General features: G+C 41.7%; 1 protein-coding gene across 2 annotated transcripts in view; it reads left to right on the top strand.

Annotated features, from left to right (window-relative positions):
* Positions 1-17,083, top strand: part of szt2 (SZT2 subunit of KICSTOR complex) — a 156,002-nt gene that overhangs the window by 86,889 nt on the left and 52,030 nt on the right. Inside the window, exons 54-60 of one of the 2 annotated variants that reach the window (XM_030048952.1) lie at positions 294-460; positions 960-1,057; positions 1,233-1,365; positions 3,710-3,843; positions 5,681-5,728; positions 7,203-7,324; positions 9,302-9,487. In XM_030048952.1, coding sequence (XP_029904812.1) covers positions 294-460; positions 960-1,057; positions 1,233-1,365; positions 3,710-3,843; positions 5,681-5,728; positions 7,203-7,324; positions 9,302-9,487 — 888 coding nt within the window. The remainder of the gene's footprint in view (positions 1-293; positions 461-959; positions 1,058-1,232; positions 1,366-3,709; positions 3,844-5,680; positions 5,729-7,202; positions 7,325-9,301; positions 9,488-17,083) is intronic. The other variant, XM_030048953.1, reaches the window with a different exon arrangement.

The following is a 17,083-nucleotide window of genomic DNA, read 5'->3' as shown; positions in this document are numbered from 1 at the left end:
TTGTGTCTTCATGTTCGTCCATCGAGTGTAAATGATCCTTGTTTTTGCAGTTTCAGTTCCCGTAGTTTAAAATGGGTTACTGTGGCATGGAAATATCTACCTGCTTTCATGCCAACCTCTCATGCATCAGTTATATGGTGATGCTTTTTAGTTCCAATATAGCGAGTGGCAGTGCAGATCAGCAGAATTAACATTCATGAAATGCTGTGCATTAGTGCTTTAATGGATTTTAAATGAGCTTTGACAGAGTAAAACGGCGCAATAAGTATGAATTCTCTGCTGTATTCTCACAGAGTAAGCCAGATTCGTCAGAGCTGGGGAGCCCGAAAACGACGGACGACATCGTGCAGGAGAAAGGGGAGGAGGGCCGAGCGGCGCGGCGGAGACACAAGACGGAGAACGTGAAGCAGCAGTGGAGCCAAGAGAAAGCCATGGCGGTGGAGCTGGAGCAGGCCCAGAGGTCCGAACACTGTCGACAACGCATCGCTAACAAAAATTAAACACATTAAAATCTCTTTTTTTTTGTGCTAAATCAGAGCATCTTTCAGCGTACAACAGAGCATTTTATTTTTTCATACATATTTTATAAAGAAAAACATTACACAACTAAATCTGAGGGCCGTCAGCTTGGAGAATTTGCTGTTTACATTTTGTCTTTTGCTGTTTTAAAAATGAGTACGCCACCAAACGTGTCCACATTTCAGATTTCCACAAGCCCACGTGGCTTTTTCACCAGTCCACTCCAGTGTCTGACCAGCCAAATAAAAACTTGCAGAAGTTAAACCACACAAAATGTCAATGCAAAAAGGCTGAAATCTCAGTAACTGGCCAATTAACGGTTGAGTCAGTGGTGCTGATGAAGAGCCGCGTCACCCCTGCAGACGCTGTTGACTCTCTCTCTCTCCCTAATTGCCCCTGTAACGCCGGCCGGCTGTTGTGTTGTGTTTGTGGCTGTTCAGGCGGCAGGTGTGTCAGCTGGAGGAGGGAAGTGTGGGCACCCTGCACCCGGTCTACCAGGTCACCTGCCAGCCTTGGATCATGTTCATGGCTCAACTTGGTGAGTTTTTCCTTTGCGTTTACCTCGCCTGTGCCAGGGTGGGGAAAAAAAAAAAATCATAAAAAAAAAAACGATTGCATCTTCCCCTGGCGAGAGGTTTTCCATTTTGCTGAATTGAAGTAGCTCTCACTCTGTTTCTCTGCTTTTCTCTTACGACTGTGCTGCCGGTAAATAGGATGCCCGTCCATTCAGCAGTGCACAGCTGAAATCGTGTCACACTTCCTGCTGCCTTCCATCTTGACAGAGATTGTCAATTTGGTCAGTTGTCTGGCGAGCGATACCACAGTGAAGGTGTTTGAAAAGACAAGGTGAGTTGTTTACGCGTCTGTGTGAAACGGTCGCTTTGATCACATTTCAACTCCCATCATGATTACATTTTTCATGTTCCAGACAGCTTCACTCGGCTGTCTGCTTCCATGTTTCTCGTTCTATGTTTAGCCGCTTTAATGTCATTTCATATCTGATGTGTCTGTCTGCGTCAGCGGCTCCTGCTGCTGTGTTTCGGCGGCGGCAGGCGGCTTCACGCTCCTCTGGGCGACACCTGTTGATTGCATGACCATGTATTGTGCCTGTGTTTCTCTCTCGACTTCAGAGAGTGACTGTTTTGATGTGACTGTTAGTTCGTTCAGTCGTGTTTTAAGTAAATAGATTTATTTCCAAATGTCGGTTATTCTGACTCTAAACTGTTGTTTTCCCACTCCCGCCAAACACCAAAATCAAATCTGAATCTGGCAAATCAGATGCCAGATTCACAACATTTTCTTGAGGGAAAACTATGGGGTAAGATAGCTATCAAAAGATTACTGTGTGTGTGTACATAAAATTCGTGCACATATTTAAAATGTGTGCATATTAGTCTATAGTTGTGCATAAATAAAAATTTTGGAAATAAATAAAAAAATTGTAAAAATTTTGTTTTTAGGGAGTTGTTCCTCATCCGATGTGAGGGTCCAAGGACAGAGGATGTTGTATTTTCCTGTAAAGCCCTTTGAGACTAATTTGTAATTTGTGATTCTGGGCTATATAAATAAATAAAATAGAATTGAATTGAATTGTAAACTCTTGTTTAAGTCAAATCATACACAGAATATGTAGTGTGTATTTTCTCTGTGAGAATACAACTCGTAAACTTTACAAAATTACAAATACGGATTGCAGTTTTATGGGTGTGTGGACCTCAAAATTTCTTCAAGGTTGGCAGGTCTGCAGTTACTGACAGTGGCGGCTTTAGGCATCTGGGGGCCCGTTTCAATACTTAATATTGGGCCCTACCCCGTAAAACATAAACATAGTTATGTTTGCCAGCTATGCGTCCTGCGTCCCTGACCATGCGCCGTATCCATGCGACCCAATGATGCACGTATCTTCCCATGTGAAACGATACATTGTAACCGCACGTACAAAGGGTGTGTACGCACAAAAACGTGGCGTACGTCCTTTTCCACTGCAAAGTTCAGATGTATCAAGAGCGAAATGACTGTGGAAACGTGCGCTGCCTTAGACACTTAGACGTGATGCTGGGAAACTGTTGATAATGTGAAAACAATCAATCCTCAGAGTGATGTGCACATCCGAGACATATGAACAGTTAAAACTGATGAACAGCTGATGATCATCATACCTCACTTGCCTTTTTATTTTATTTTAGACAGCAGTGGCAAAACTGCCACAACACATTTTGCTTACGATTTTATAGGCCTAGCTCTCTTCAGGTGTTCAGTTCTCCAGGGCAGGTGTCTAAAGATACATACTCCCTTATTGGCTATGCACCCCAAAGAGCACTGCGATCGTCTGCTGCTGGCTTATTGGTTCCCAACAACAGTCAAAAAAAAATTGGGGATGCCGCCTTTATTACTGACGCCCCTAAGCTTTGGAGCACACTACCTTTAGACATCAGGGAAGCCAGCTCACTAGACATCTTTAAAAGAAGATTAAAGACCCACCTTTTCACTCTGGCCTTTAACTAGCTCCTATTTTATTCCACACTGTTGTCTTTTATTGTTTTATTTGCATCTTTTGTTTTATTTCAAATTTTATTTCAATTTTTAGCCTTTTCTTTTTAATTCCAACCTGTGCTGTGTTTTATTCTTTTATTTAATGTGTTTTCAAATGTTCTTCTTTTTATTGTGAAGCACTTTGAGCTGCAATTCTTGTATGAAAGGTGCTATAGAAATAAAGTTTTAGTATTATTATTATTATTATTAAGAGGAAAATACATTGTTTTACATTGATATGCCTCAGAAATAAAAAAAAAATATTTTTCAGTCATTTTTTTTCTTTTAATTTAAATTTTGTTCATGAGAATATCAGATTGTAAACCCATCAAAGTGAATTCTTACGCCCCTGTTGGCCAGCTAATCAGGTGACATTATTCCTGCACAAAAAACAATCAGATGCATCCGTGTTGAAATGAGAGCAATGAAATGCATCATGTCTGCTGAATTCTTCTGAGACGGCTCATTTATTTCTCTTAAAATGTGTCCAGCCGCTGTCGCCCATGGGTGACCTACAATACGGCTGCCAGAGGTTGAATGTCTCCTGATTTGCATATTTACAGAAATGCCATCGCGCGCTGTCCCACTGAAATAAAGTCAACAAAGTGATGTCATTTTTTTTAACAATGCTTTTCTTTTTTGGCTTTAACTTTCCCAGCTGTCCCCAAACCGGCGTCGTCTTCGTGCCGCTGCCCGTCGTCCAGCACCTGAGCCAGCCCGCCGCCGCCGCCGCCAGGAGCTTCATTCTCATTGGGCGGAATTTCCACCAATGGCACTGCAGCACGGAGCAAGGTACCTGTTAAATCTCTCTCTCTCTCTCTCTCTCTCTCTCTCTCTCTCGCTCCGCGGCCGTCACCCCGTGTGTGTCGAGGCTCATCCTGCACGCCGCCTGCTCCAACAGCATGTGGCAGAAACGCACAAAAATTCACATCCTGGATTTTCAGCCTGTAATCCGACATGGACGTCTGTAGTGAAGTAAGGTTATTTATTTATTTTATTTTTTTCTGGCAGAGCTGCTGCCACAAAACGCTTTTATACCGGAAATTCCTGTGAGCAGTATGAGCTTTGTCAGACACGTCACTGTTTGCCATCTTGCTTTTTTGCTTTGTCCGTGATCCCATCTGCTTCTTCAGATTTTTTCCCCAGACGTGTCTCCTGGAGATAAGATAAATCATTTCCAAGAGAATCTGATTAATTGGTTATGAGAAGTTTATGAGTTTACGCCGTTGAAACTGCGCCTTTTCGATTTTGCAAATAGTTTGAATTCTGATTCATTACAACAGTTCAAATCAGTCATGGTAGAAAATATTCATAATGCATTTTGTGTGAACGGTGCTTTAATGGACACTCAAAGTCATCTTATTTTCTCAGTACAGACGAAATACACATAAAAGAATATTCCAACATTTAGAGCAAAATCCCCTTTTTCTGACTCACCCCAGACTGACACCAGATGTTGGACACCATTTCCTCTACTCTGGACATCCAGTGGTTCAGTTCCTATGGGTAGCATTTTGTGTTAGCTTAGCATGAATAAACCTTGCAGCAGTTCTGAAGCGGTCCTATTTACACCGTGGATCATGTGGATTTGAAATACGTGTATTGTTATTGTTTTTTTTTTTTAAAAAATAAGAGTAGTTTCAGGAGAAGTCAGATGGTGCAGCTGTAACCTCTTAACACGTTTATCCTTCCATATATCTCAGTGATCCCCACACAGGGAAGAGGAAGATCCACCACAAATTAAGTTCTCCTAAAACCACTCTCGTTTTTGTCTCGTTAATCTCAAGATGTGTATTTCAAATCCACATGGTACACGGTGCAAATAAGACAACTTCAGAGCTGCTGTAAGGTTTATTTTTTCACTTTGACGGAGCCAGGCTAACGAGTCCCATTGACTTCAAGTCTTTATGCTAAGCTAACATGAGATGCTACCCACAGGAACTGAACCAGTGGACGTACAGAGGTGAAAACGGTGTCGAACGTTTTATCTCAGTCAGGTCAAGACCGTGTCTCAGTCTTATTTTCCCTGAACATTGGATTATTTTTAAGAACATCATCAATCAATCAGATAGCCGAGTTCAATAGACAATTATGAAACATGACAGAAGACATGATCAAAATGTTAAAGACATGTAGATATTCCACCAAACAGCCTAATTTGACCTGACGACCTCCTGTTTTTGTGTTTAGGCAAAAAAAAAAATTTAAAAACTGAGATTTGAGAGAGAAAGAGGGAGTTTGCAGTTTACCACGCTCAAACTTGTCTGATTTATATTTGACATTAAAGTGAAGGAGACAAGACAAAACCACAGCTGGTGTTGACTACAGGTCCCCAGAGAGGCCAATATTAGTCAGTGACGAAGCCCTGTGACTGTAAGCAGGTCGGCTTCATCAGCAGCACGTCGCTCCTCGCTGTTTCTAACGTCAGCGAGGAGGAGGAGGAGGTCTGAGCATGACCGCTGTGTGCCTCCGCTCTCCTCGCCTCTTCGACTCGCCCTGTCTCTCTGCTCTCTGTCTAACATCCCTGTGTTCTTTTGCAAGCGTCTGGCTCGGCTCAGTTTGCGTAGTGCTGTGTGTTCCACTGTCAGTGCCTGCCTTGCTGTTTGTACCCATCTCTGTTTGCCCACAGAAGACAGTTCAGATGAAGAACACAGCCCTGTGCTAAATAGGTTCACACGTAAGTTTGCCTTCCAGCCTGACACATCGCCGCCGCTGCTGCTGCTGCTGGTGGTGGGATGTCGTCTTTTCCTTTATTTGTACACCCCTAATGATAGTTTCTGTTCATTATTTTCTCTGTTTTCAATTGATTCCCCCTTTTACTGTACCATGCTACTGCTAATTATAAAGAGAATGACACGTAAATAAACAACTAAGAGACAAATCAAGACTATACATGTTAAAAATGAAATAAAAAAAAATGACATAGTCAAATCTATAAACATGCAATTTCAGTGAATTCAAAGATATTTAATTTTAGGAGCCAAGATCTTCAGGAAGAACATTCATTCTAAATATAAACTGTAGTGTTAAATCTGCACCAGGGGACAGTCAGAGAGGCTCTGGACTACAGGGAATAATAAGATGCAATGATAAAAAAAGACATTGCGAGTAGAGCTGCAACGATGAGGCAAAAAATCCATTACTTGCCAACTATTAAATGAAAAACCAGCTATTTTGATAACGGATTAAATGTTTTGAATCATTTTAAGAAGAAAATTTCCAAATTCTCTCATTCCAGCTTCTCAAATGTGAATATTTTCTGGTTTCTTTGCTCCTTAATGACTAAACTAAATATCTTTAGGTTGTGGACTGTGATCAACATTTTCGACCATTTTCTCACATTTTATGGAACAAACAACTGATCAGTCAATCAAGAAAATAATCAACACACTAATCGATAATGAAAATAATCATTTGTTGCAGCTCTAATTGCTACATTGCTGTGGAAATGTAATGACCAACACCTCGCCGTTCCCAAACTGCCTCCTCACCGCAGCAGTGACCTTTTTTAATCTCAGCTTCACGTTAATGAAAGGCATTCGCTCAAATTTGTCTTTGATCTGCCGCACCAAAAACGGCGAGGCTCTGTTAACACAGAATCTGCCTGGAGAACAGAGCTGATTTCTGAAAATTGGTGTTATTTTTCAGATCTGGCGCTGCTGTGATTATGGATAATATCCTTAACATGGAAGGCATGTGTCTCTCCTCTTCTCCTGGTCATACAGATTACATTTTTTGTTCCTATGAATATCTAAAGTTTGTCTTTACGGCTCAGTCTTGCCTTCAAAAAAAAAAAAAAAAGAGCGGCTTTCATCTGTTGGCCGTGCAAACCTCTCAAACAGTCCTGAGTAATTGTATATATTTGTCCTGTGTGTTTAAAAAGCCCCACTGAGTGATTCCCCCACTCTGTGTACATAAGGACAGACATGGTGCAGGTTTATCTCAGTCGCCTCGTACTCAGATTCACCTCAGGGCGCCGTCCCGTCTGTTGAATCAGAGTTTGTGATAAAGAGCAGATGAACAGACGAGGTTTCCTCCGTGGCTCGGCTCGGCCTGGCTCGGCTCGGCTCGGCTCGGCGTGCCACGGCGTGCTGTCTCGTTGTTGGTGGGGTCGCCCCGCCGTCTCACCGGCTCTCCCCTCCTCTGTCCAGCTCATAAGGGCTTCCAGCGCTTCGAGGCCCTGGAGCAGAGCGACTGGTTCAGCCCCGGACAGGCGCCGGCCGGCTTGGCTCCGCGCCAGAGGTTCCTCCTCATCACCATCCTGGACAAAAAGGTGAGTTCTCGACGCGGAGGCCTTGGCGGGACAGGTATTTGTCAGGCCTGTAGCGGGACGGGCGCTGAAACCCGGGGCTAAATTATTAAAGTAAATTAGTGTTGTGAAGCTCTGACGTTATCGGCTCTTCTATCGGTACTTTTTGACACTTTGGTGTTATTTATTGTCACACTGCAGCCTCTCCTGTGTCGGGGCTGAAGTGATCAATCAGCACACACACACACACACACACACACACACGGAGCAGACAGCAGAGCAGAGAGGCTGCGGTGGAGTGAAAGATGATTTTACTTGAGTTGAGGACAGCTACACTCATCACTGCGTCCACAATAAAGCTTTCAGTGAAAAGAGTGTCAGTACACCTGTTCAGCGACTAAAAGGCATTAACATGAAGGAAAGTCATATTTTCATCCGCTTTACCTGCAGTCTCTCATCATCCACGCGTGTGTGTGTGTGTGTGTGTGTGTGTGTGTGTGTGTGTGTGTGATGTCAGGAATGTTTGATTGTCTTTTAGATTTGTTTCCAGTGAGATATTATAGTGACTTTGTTGTTGTCCACATTACTGTTGCTGCTCTAGGAAACATTTTCTTACATTTAAAACATGAATAAATTATCATCCTTTTCTGAATTAATTACTTTTAGTATATTTTTTAAAACACAGTTATTTGGTAATGAAAAAGAATTGACATGAGTATCAATAAAGAAGCAAACCGATAAGGAGTACGAGTAAGAATAGTATTACTGATAAAATCCTAACAATCCCTAGAGATCCTCTTTTTTTATCATTATTATTATTATTATTATTATTATTAGTATCATTATTATTATTATTATTATTATTATTATTATTTTATTTTTATTTTTATATTTATTTTTTTTTTAATCACAGCATCAGGTTAATGAAAGGCATTAGCTAGAATTTGTCTTTGATCTGTGGCTCTGTTAACACAAAATCTACCTGGAGAACAGCTGATTTCTGAAAACGGTGCTCAGATTTGAACACCATTCAAACAGCTGGATAACAGTGAAAGCACTTTTTTTTTAAAGCCCATAACATCAGACTAGACAGGAGCGTTTTGGGGGTTAGACGTCTGGTTTCCTGTTGTGTAGCTTCGTACGTCTTGTATTTGTTTTGTTATTTAATTCATATTGTTTCTGTACCATATGTATGTAGGGAGTTATAAATACACTACAGCCCTCATCTATGCACATTGCGCCTCATCTATGCACATTGTCCCTCATCTATGCACATTGTATACATCGATGCACACGGTTTTATTGGTTTTTTATCATCTATTTATCATCTGGGTGCTATTTATTTATTTATCATATGTTTATACTGTAAATTTGCACATTGTCCTCATCTATGCACATTGTATACATCGATGCACACTGGTTTTATTGGTTTTTTGCACATTGTTTTTTTGCACATTGAGTACTTAGATCTTTAGATCTCGGATGTCATCTTTTATTCTTTATTTTTGATTTACTTATTCTTTATTTTTGATTTACTTAATCTTGTACTCTGTGGATACTGCTGAAAACTGTGAATTTCCTTCGGGATGAATAAAGTATCTATCTATCTACAGCCTTACTCCCAGGCTTTTAACCATCATATAATGTTTACCTATGCATTATGTCAGCACTCAGAAACAGTGTTACAGATAGAGCTTGTGGGGAATTTGTAAAATTATAAGTGCAGGTATCTCGTGAGTGTGTGTGTTGTCATATTGCACTTTAACACAGAAAGCATCGCACGTGTCTGAGCCCCGTTTGAACTTACCTGAGGTGACACGTCGCTGTTTCATTTTGAAGAGAAGACTGATCTGTCACTGTCATTAGAAATTAAAAAACTCCCCGCTGTAAAATAATGACACCCTCATTATTTCTGCGATCGCTCGGATTATTAAAAATTGCAGGTGGCTAGCGCTGCGATGATAACGCCGATGATGTCACTTTGTCTTTCCGACACGCCAGGTGACTCTGTACAGCTACAACTGGTCGGTGGACCTGGGCGCGACGCTGAACCGCGAGCTGGTCCGGCTGGTCAAGTGGCAGAACGCCCGGGCTCACGTGGTCCACTGTCTGCTCAACCAGAAGATGGGCCTCTTCCATCACTACTGCTTCTCCGACGCCCCCATCCACGAAATAGACCCCAAACAGGTAAAGACGCTTTACAATATACTGTAGGTACCAAATAAAATTAATAAACAAACAGTTGCATTAAAAATAAGATTAGCACAGGTTATAAATGTGAACTGTAAAACAAAGAAAAACAAAAACAAATAAATTGTTTGTTTATTTATTATCCACTACTCAGCACCTTACTTACTTGTTTAGTTTATTTTATTTCATTTTCCATCACTCAGCACCTTAACTGTTTATTTATTAGAAGTGGTGATTCCATGGGACCAAATCAAGTCGGACAGTCGCCGAATCCCATTACCGGGCGTCGGGTTCTGCCACTTGGTTTCCTGGTTCCATGGTGTCAAGCTTACCCTGTGCCATACCATCTACTATCTGTATTTTTCATTTTTCATATTTATTATTTTCATCAGTATATCTTACATTTCTTACATTTCAACACTTAAACAAAACATTTCATATTTTCAGGCTACTTTATTGTATATACTTAGCCCTTATTGTCTTTAGTGTATATATTTCGCATTTTTAGTCTCTATTGTATATACTTTTAATTTTAATTTTTTATTTTTTGTTTTTATTGATGATGCTGCTGTAACATGTGAATTTCCCAGTCTGGGATTAAAAAGTATACCTATCTATCTATCTATCTATCTATCTATCTAAATAGATCAAATGCAAAAATCAAACAATAAGAGCTTTCTCAAACAGATGTCTTTATAAAAAGTTTAAAAGAGGGAGCTGAGATCATCCAGCCCGACCTCCTCTGGCGGGTTTTGTTCCAAAGTCGAGGAGCTCTAACAGGAAAAGGCCCGATCTCCTTTAGTTTTCAGCTCAGACCGCAGGAGCTTTGTCAGAGGATCTCAGGCTGCTTCTCGACTCGAGTGGGGGATCAAAGCTCCAACATGAAGGAGCGGGGCAGCTCACGTCTGCACTTACAGCTCCTGTGGGTCATTTTTTTTTTTCTTTTTCCTTCGTATGTTTGACGAAAGCCTCTGGTCGTCGGGCTGCTCCTGCGGCTGTAATCTCATTTGTTAAAGTCCATCTCAGCACGACTCAAACAACCAGTCACCTGAAGGAAGCATCACCGCCTCAGTCCAGTCATGAGCCTCTCCCCTCCCCCCAAAAAAACTTCACCCAGCCGACCACAGCTGCAGAAATTCATGCTTTTTCTGTTGTTTATTCTTGTCTTATTGGAATATTCATCCTGTTCTTATTTTGCTTTGTTTTGTCTTATTTTGCCTCCCTCTCTCTGTGATCCCCCTGCCTGCCTTTGGGATTTGTTGGGGGAGTTTTTTCTCGCCAACCATGAGAGGTTTGGTTTTTGTTTTCTATAACCTGTTGGCCTGTGAAGCCCTTTCACTCTGTAACTGTGATTAAGTTTGAACTTCAGAGCGGCAGAGAGAGAGAAGTCGACTCGAAACTTCCTGTTCCCCCGTTGCAGGGGCGTTGGAAACACACACACACACACACACACACACACACACACACACACACACACACACGAGCGTGCATGAGGGTGGGATGGGCTCAGAGGAGGAGCTGAGCCTCACGTGGCTGCTGTTGGAGTTCAAATGTTCAACAAAAGTTTGCCCACACTGCAAAGTTACCACCACCGGCCGTCCGCATTTTGATTTCTGTAACAGGGAGCTGACAAAATAAAGGCATGCATCACTTTCTCCACATCACTGGGAGAAATGCAAGATGTTTGAAAAGATTAGACATGAAAAACAACCTTGGAAAAACCACAAACACAGCGACTGAATGTATTTCAGCACCAACAACAGGTGAAGCTCATTTAAGGGTCGCAGATAATAGAAGACTTGACAAATGACCACCTCGATATGCAGATGGATCATAAAGCCACAGAGATGATTGTGGGATTCAAACAGAAAGAAACAGAAGCGAGGAGAGAGAGAACGCGGCTGCCAATTGTGACATTTGCTCGAGCGCATTTAAAGACGGGGAACGTATTTGAATAAAAATGTATCAAGTAGCATAAGTCTGAAGAGCCGAGCAGCCGAATGCAGATTGAGCAGACGAGTTCCCATGACAGCCCGTTTAATTCTGAACAGCTTGCTGGTGGATGAAGTGAATGCATTTAGCTTATGCATGATGTTGGATGGACAAACCATATAAACTGGGCTTTGAGCCACTGGCCTTGTTGTTCTTAGGCAGACAGTCTCAGCTAGGCAGCTCGACAGATGTAGGTTGGAGACGGGATTTAAAAAGAAAAGGAAAAAGGGAAAGACCGCATGGCTGGGCGACCTGTGCTGTGTGCGTCCTGACCTGTGAAAGAAGAAGGCCGATGTTTAGGTTACTCACAATAACTAAACCTTTTTACTGGGAGAAAAAAAAATCTGTTGTTTTTGGGAAAGCATGACTTTAAGAGGGATACGCAGGGATTTGAGTATGTATGTTTTAGCTTGAGAGAAAAATGCTTTACCCACTAAGTCAAACAAAGTTGGAGAAAAGAGCTTAACCCTCATGTTATCTTGGGATTTTTTTTGTTTTTTTCAATCAATTGCAGCCATTTTGACTGCAGCAATTAAAACCTAAAAGAATCGCTACCCAAGTTTATGTGTCAGGTGCTTAATTTGCCTTGTTCACTATTTTAATAGCCCTTTAAATAAAAAAATCCCCCTCCCAAATGTCATATGAACTATCAGTGGTTCTCACACCACTGCAGGTGTGGTTATGTCAGGTGAGGGCCCTGAAGCAGAGGGAAGTTTTTTGAAGATTATAAATGGCATGTTACAGCTCCTCAGCATCATCCAAAACAATTAAAACAAACTGGTGTAAAATATTGATATTTGTTATATGATTATAAAGCTAAAACAGCTTGGGGGTCAATATACCCCATCAGTGGATACTAAATATGTCCAGTACATTGAAAACACATCATCATGTTAACTTTATGTTTACCTGCTTGTCCCCGTTAAATTAGAGAAAGTCATTTAATATGAAGCCAAACAAAAAAACAATATTAATGGTGAATTTAAAGACGTTAAGCCCAAAGATAATCAAGAAATGTATTGATACCTCAGTCTGGTGGTGACCAGGGGCTGCCAGCACTGTAAATAATGTGTGTCAGAGCAGCCGCCCCTATTATTTTCATTGTGCACAGCGCCCACTGACGGCATCTCGGCTCGTGTCCACGTGTGTCTGCTTGATGGGCCTTGACAGTTTATGCCACCGTCCTATTTCTGGAGCGCCGCTTGTCCTTGCCAAATTGTGTTTCACATATAAGAAAGCCGTGTTGGCTTCTGGGAGCGAGCGGAGTGCAGGCAGCAGCCTTGGACAGTGCACTGTACCTCATTATCTTTTATTCGTTTGTCACTCCACCAAGTCCTGCATGTGGAGGCAAAACTCGGCTCCGTTCGTCTCGTCGCCATTATTTCTGTTGTTAAATTATACAGCTCCTAAGTGCATAATGTTTTACCACTGATTCTGGGTCCATTGTGCCTGAGGAGCTCACGGCACGACCGCAGGTGGAGTTCAGGGGAAACTGCTCCAAAAGTCATTGCTTCAGATTTGATTCCTTTTGAAGTTTATTTATTATTTATTTATTTTTCTTTTGTTCCTTTAAAAGTAAAAAGTAGCCTCATTTTTTTCCCTCAAATGTGTCACGCATCTGATTTTTTTTTTTTTTTATTATTTAATGTTTGTGTGAACCACAAAACATCACACTGAGTCTGAAATCTTCAATTCTGATTTGAGCTACGTTCATATGTAACACTATGTGGACACTCAGATCAGAATTTTTTGTTTTGTTTTGTTTTTTTTGTTGTTTTTTTTTTCCCCACTGGGCACGCTCACATCAGTCAGAGCGTCATCGTTCGCTGACAGTCAGCAGTGGTGGACGAAACAAAACATGGAGGGCAGCAGAAGGTTGCAAATCTAATATAATAGGATGCCACCTGTGCAACAAATCCAGTCGTGAAATTTCCTCGCTCCTAAATATTCCACAGTCAACTGTCTGCTCTATTATAACAAAATGGAAGCGTTTGGGAACAACAGCAACTCAGCCACGAAGTGGTAGGCCACGTAAAGTGACGGAGAGGGGTCAGCGGATGCTGAAGCGCATAGTGCAAAGAGGTCGCCGACTTTCTGCACAGTCAATTGCTACAGAGCTACAAACTTCATGTGACCTTCAGATTAGCCCAAGTACAGTACGCAGAGAGCTTCATGGAATGGGTTTCCATGGCCGAGCAGCTGCAGCCAAGCCACACATCACCAAGTGCAATGCAAAGCGTCGGATGCAATGGTGTAAAGCACGCCGCCACTGGCCTCTAGAGCAGTGGAGACGCGTTCTCTGGAGTGATGAATCACGCTTTTCCATCTGGCAATCTGATGGACGAGTCTGGGTTTGGAGGTTGCCAGGAGAACGGTACATTTCAGACTGCATATGGAAAGATGCTTGAATCCAGCGCTGCACTATTTTATTAATCGTGATGATGGACGGGGGATGCCAGCCACATGTTTGGTTGTGCAGCAGCGTGCTTGCAGTAAACGTGGGCTCATGGTACAGATCTGTTCACACTGCCATCAGACACAGTCCACATGCAGAGATGAATGTCGGAGATGAATCAGAGGAAGCAGCAGAGTTTGGTGACTCTCGGCTGCTGTGTGAGTGTTGTTTGTTCATTGTGAATGTAAACTCTGTCTGTCCAATCCAAATCTGTGCCCTCGCTTTTGAGCTTTGCATGAGACACTTCCTACAGGTGTTCACTCATTCGATGGGCATGTATTTTTAGCTTAAAGGTTTTACCACTAGAGAGGTTACCGCTTTCATCTTCATCTTCCTCCTCTTGATTTTCATCCTGATCGTTGACAGTTTTTGTTTGTTGGTTATTTATGGCTTGGGCGGTGGTACTGTAGGTGCTGAATTTGGGAAACCGAGACGAGGACAGGTTTCACATTCGTCCAAACTCTGTTGGAAACCTCAGAAAGAAGCACGGTGCTGGTGCCGACATCAAACAACACGGCTATGTAGACGTCATGTTGAGAGCATAAACATCACAGAGCTTTAGTTTGAAGATTTTCAAACTTTCATGAACATTTCACACTGTCGATGTATGAGAGTATTTCCAGCTGGACATTTGAATCCGCTGTATGCTCAGTTTTTCATGACATTTTTTGGTGTGTTTACTAATTAAGCTTTGGCATTTTTTTAAAAAAATCAGCGCTGTGAGGTCACAATTTTCTGCTGTGAACATTGGGGACAACTCCAGAATCAGTGGTAGGTAAAATCAATCAGGTTTTACACACTGTATTTTTTCCCAATTTGCATTTGGAGTGCGGTGCCACCTTTTGACCAGTCATGGTCACATCACATTATTTATTATTGGGTTACAGTTAGAGGGCATTTGATTAGTTTCGGATTTCAAATTTGTGAAATGAGTTCGGCATCCCTGTTTACTGTTTTTAATAAACCACTTATATCAAGATATTTATTCGTAGAAAAGTACTTTACACACAATCTGTTGAAACTTTTTCCGACCCTGCTGAGATTGGTCATTTATTTTCCAAGTAAAAGTAAAAAAACACAGGGAAAAAAATGCTGACAACTATTTTTAAAAAAAAAAACAAAACACTTTTATTGGTCACTTCACCGTGTACGAGTGTAAAACTGAGTGAAAACCTCAGGTGTTTACTCCTCATCGACGTGTCTGCATACAACACAGACAGAACCCAACTGTAATCTGAAAAAGAAAACCTCAGCAGACATCATGTAATAGGACTAATCTAATACAGTCTCAGTCTAAAATAAATGCAGACACCACCATACGCAGCAGACCAGATGCAGACACTGCAGACATAACAATGTCCACACTAAAAGCTGACTGGTTGTTGTTTTATGCCTCAGCAGCAATGTTACAATCACGTCAAGACTTTCCACCAAAGCAGTGTCATTTGGCATTTGCCTCCTCACAGAATATTACAAACGGCTGTCACAGTCAGACAGAGAGACCTGTTCCCTTGTTTAGCACATCTCTGCACTGCTGTTTATTAGAAATCTTAATGCTCTTTATGCTTCAAACTGTCAGTCACAGTATGCATATGGTGTGAATTGGGGATGGTGGAGGGGAATGTCCTGCTAGCTCAGGTGGAATCGGCCTGGCGGGGCAGCATCTGGATTTACAGTATTGCAGAGGCAGGCAAAGTCCCGCAGCGGCTCCCATGCAGCTGTCACGTCCTGGGGGGGAATTTCTGGTAGAGACGTGGGCGACTTCCACACAAGCAGGTTCAGTACCTGTTCCACTGCCGGGATGCTTGGCGCTCGCTCAGAGCACACTCTTTCATTCATATCTCTTGACTCTCTGACCTCATTTACACCCGGTATTCAAATAAGATCTGTATCTGGATATATTATACAGATAACAAGCAGTCATGCTCCTGCATTTATGCATGGCATTTATGTCTTCTTGTTTTGTGCTTTCTGTGCACATTATGATTGTGGTGTGAAAAACCTTTTTTTTTTTCTTTTTCTTTTCTTTTTCTTTTTTTTTTTTTTTTTGCGAAAGGGCTTATCCTCCATGACAAGTAGGAGGAAGCAAAAATGAGAGCCAGAATCATCAATTCCTGCCAGAGTCTGGTAGACAGCAGACAGAATTTTCTACCCACAGTGATGACGGTGATGATTTTTCTACCCACAGTGAGGATTTCTCCTGTCTTGGTAATGATGATTCTGTGATATGATATGATATGTCTACCTATACTGTCGACGTTTCTTCACTCAGCGATGACATTTTTACCCATATTGAGGTTGTTTCTGCACTTGATGATGATGTTTCTACTTGCACTGTGTTTCTGTGCATGGCAGTGGGATTGCTACCCACGGTGAGGCATTTCTATCTAAAGCAACAGTTGTAGTAATGACATTTGTTCCTGCAGCTATAATGTTTCCAGCCTGGTTAACATTTCAACCTGCAGCAATGCCGTTTATCCGCACGATGTAGTGATGCGTGGATTGCAGTTCTATCTGCGGGCACTGCAGATAATGCGCAGATCGAGCAGTTCCAGTCATAAAAATGAATATTCTGATGAATCGTGGATGGGTAGCAGCTGGGTGGAAAAAAAATTCTCAATTGACTTTGTTAAATGTTTGCAGTGACCCCAGCGGAAAAGATCACTGCGTCTCCCCGTTAACAGAGATAGTGTGTATTTACTCACGTGGCACAGGATCTGTTATTGTTCTGTGTTCTTCTGCAAGGTCACACACAAAGTCCAGGTTCATACAGAAAAAAAAAAAACTGTTTGGAGTAAAGTAAATGTCCTCCTGGTAAATCCTGAGCTCCATCAGCTGTCTAAAATAATAATAATAAAATAAAAAAAAAAACCTTAACAAAAAAAAAAAAAATAAATAAAAAAATAACCAGAAGCATATAGTTTACTTCTGTTTCCCCTGGAGTTTCTTCTGTGCTGTCAAGTTAATGACTGTTTTTAGTTTTGCCGCACACATGGGAGCGTTTATAATCACCGAAAGCCAATTTTTAACATGAAACATTACAGAAAACAATCAAATCACACATTAAAGAAATCACCTGGAAAGCGCATGCTGCTCGATGTAATTTAAAAAGTAGCATCGCCCACAGGGACACGCAGAAGTGGAGT

This window comes from Myripristis murdjan, chromosome 4 (assembly GCF_902150065.1).
Source record: "Myripristis murdjan chromosome 4, fMyrMur1.1, whole genome shotgun sequence".
NCBI classification, from domain to species: Eukaryota; Metazoa; Chordata; class Actinopteri; order Holocentriformes; family Holocentridae; genus Myripristis; species Myripristis murdjan.
Note: the sequence above shows the minus strand (reverse complement) of the source record. Positions and strands in the feature narration are given on the sequence as shown.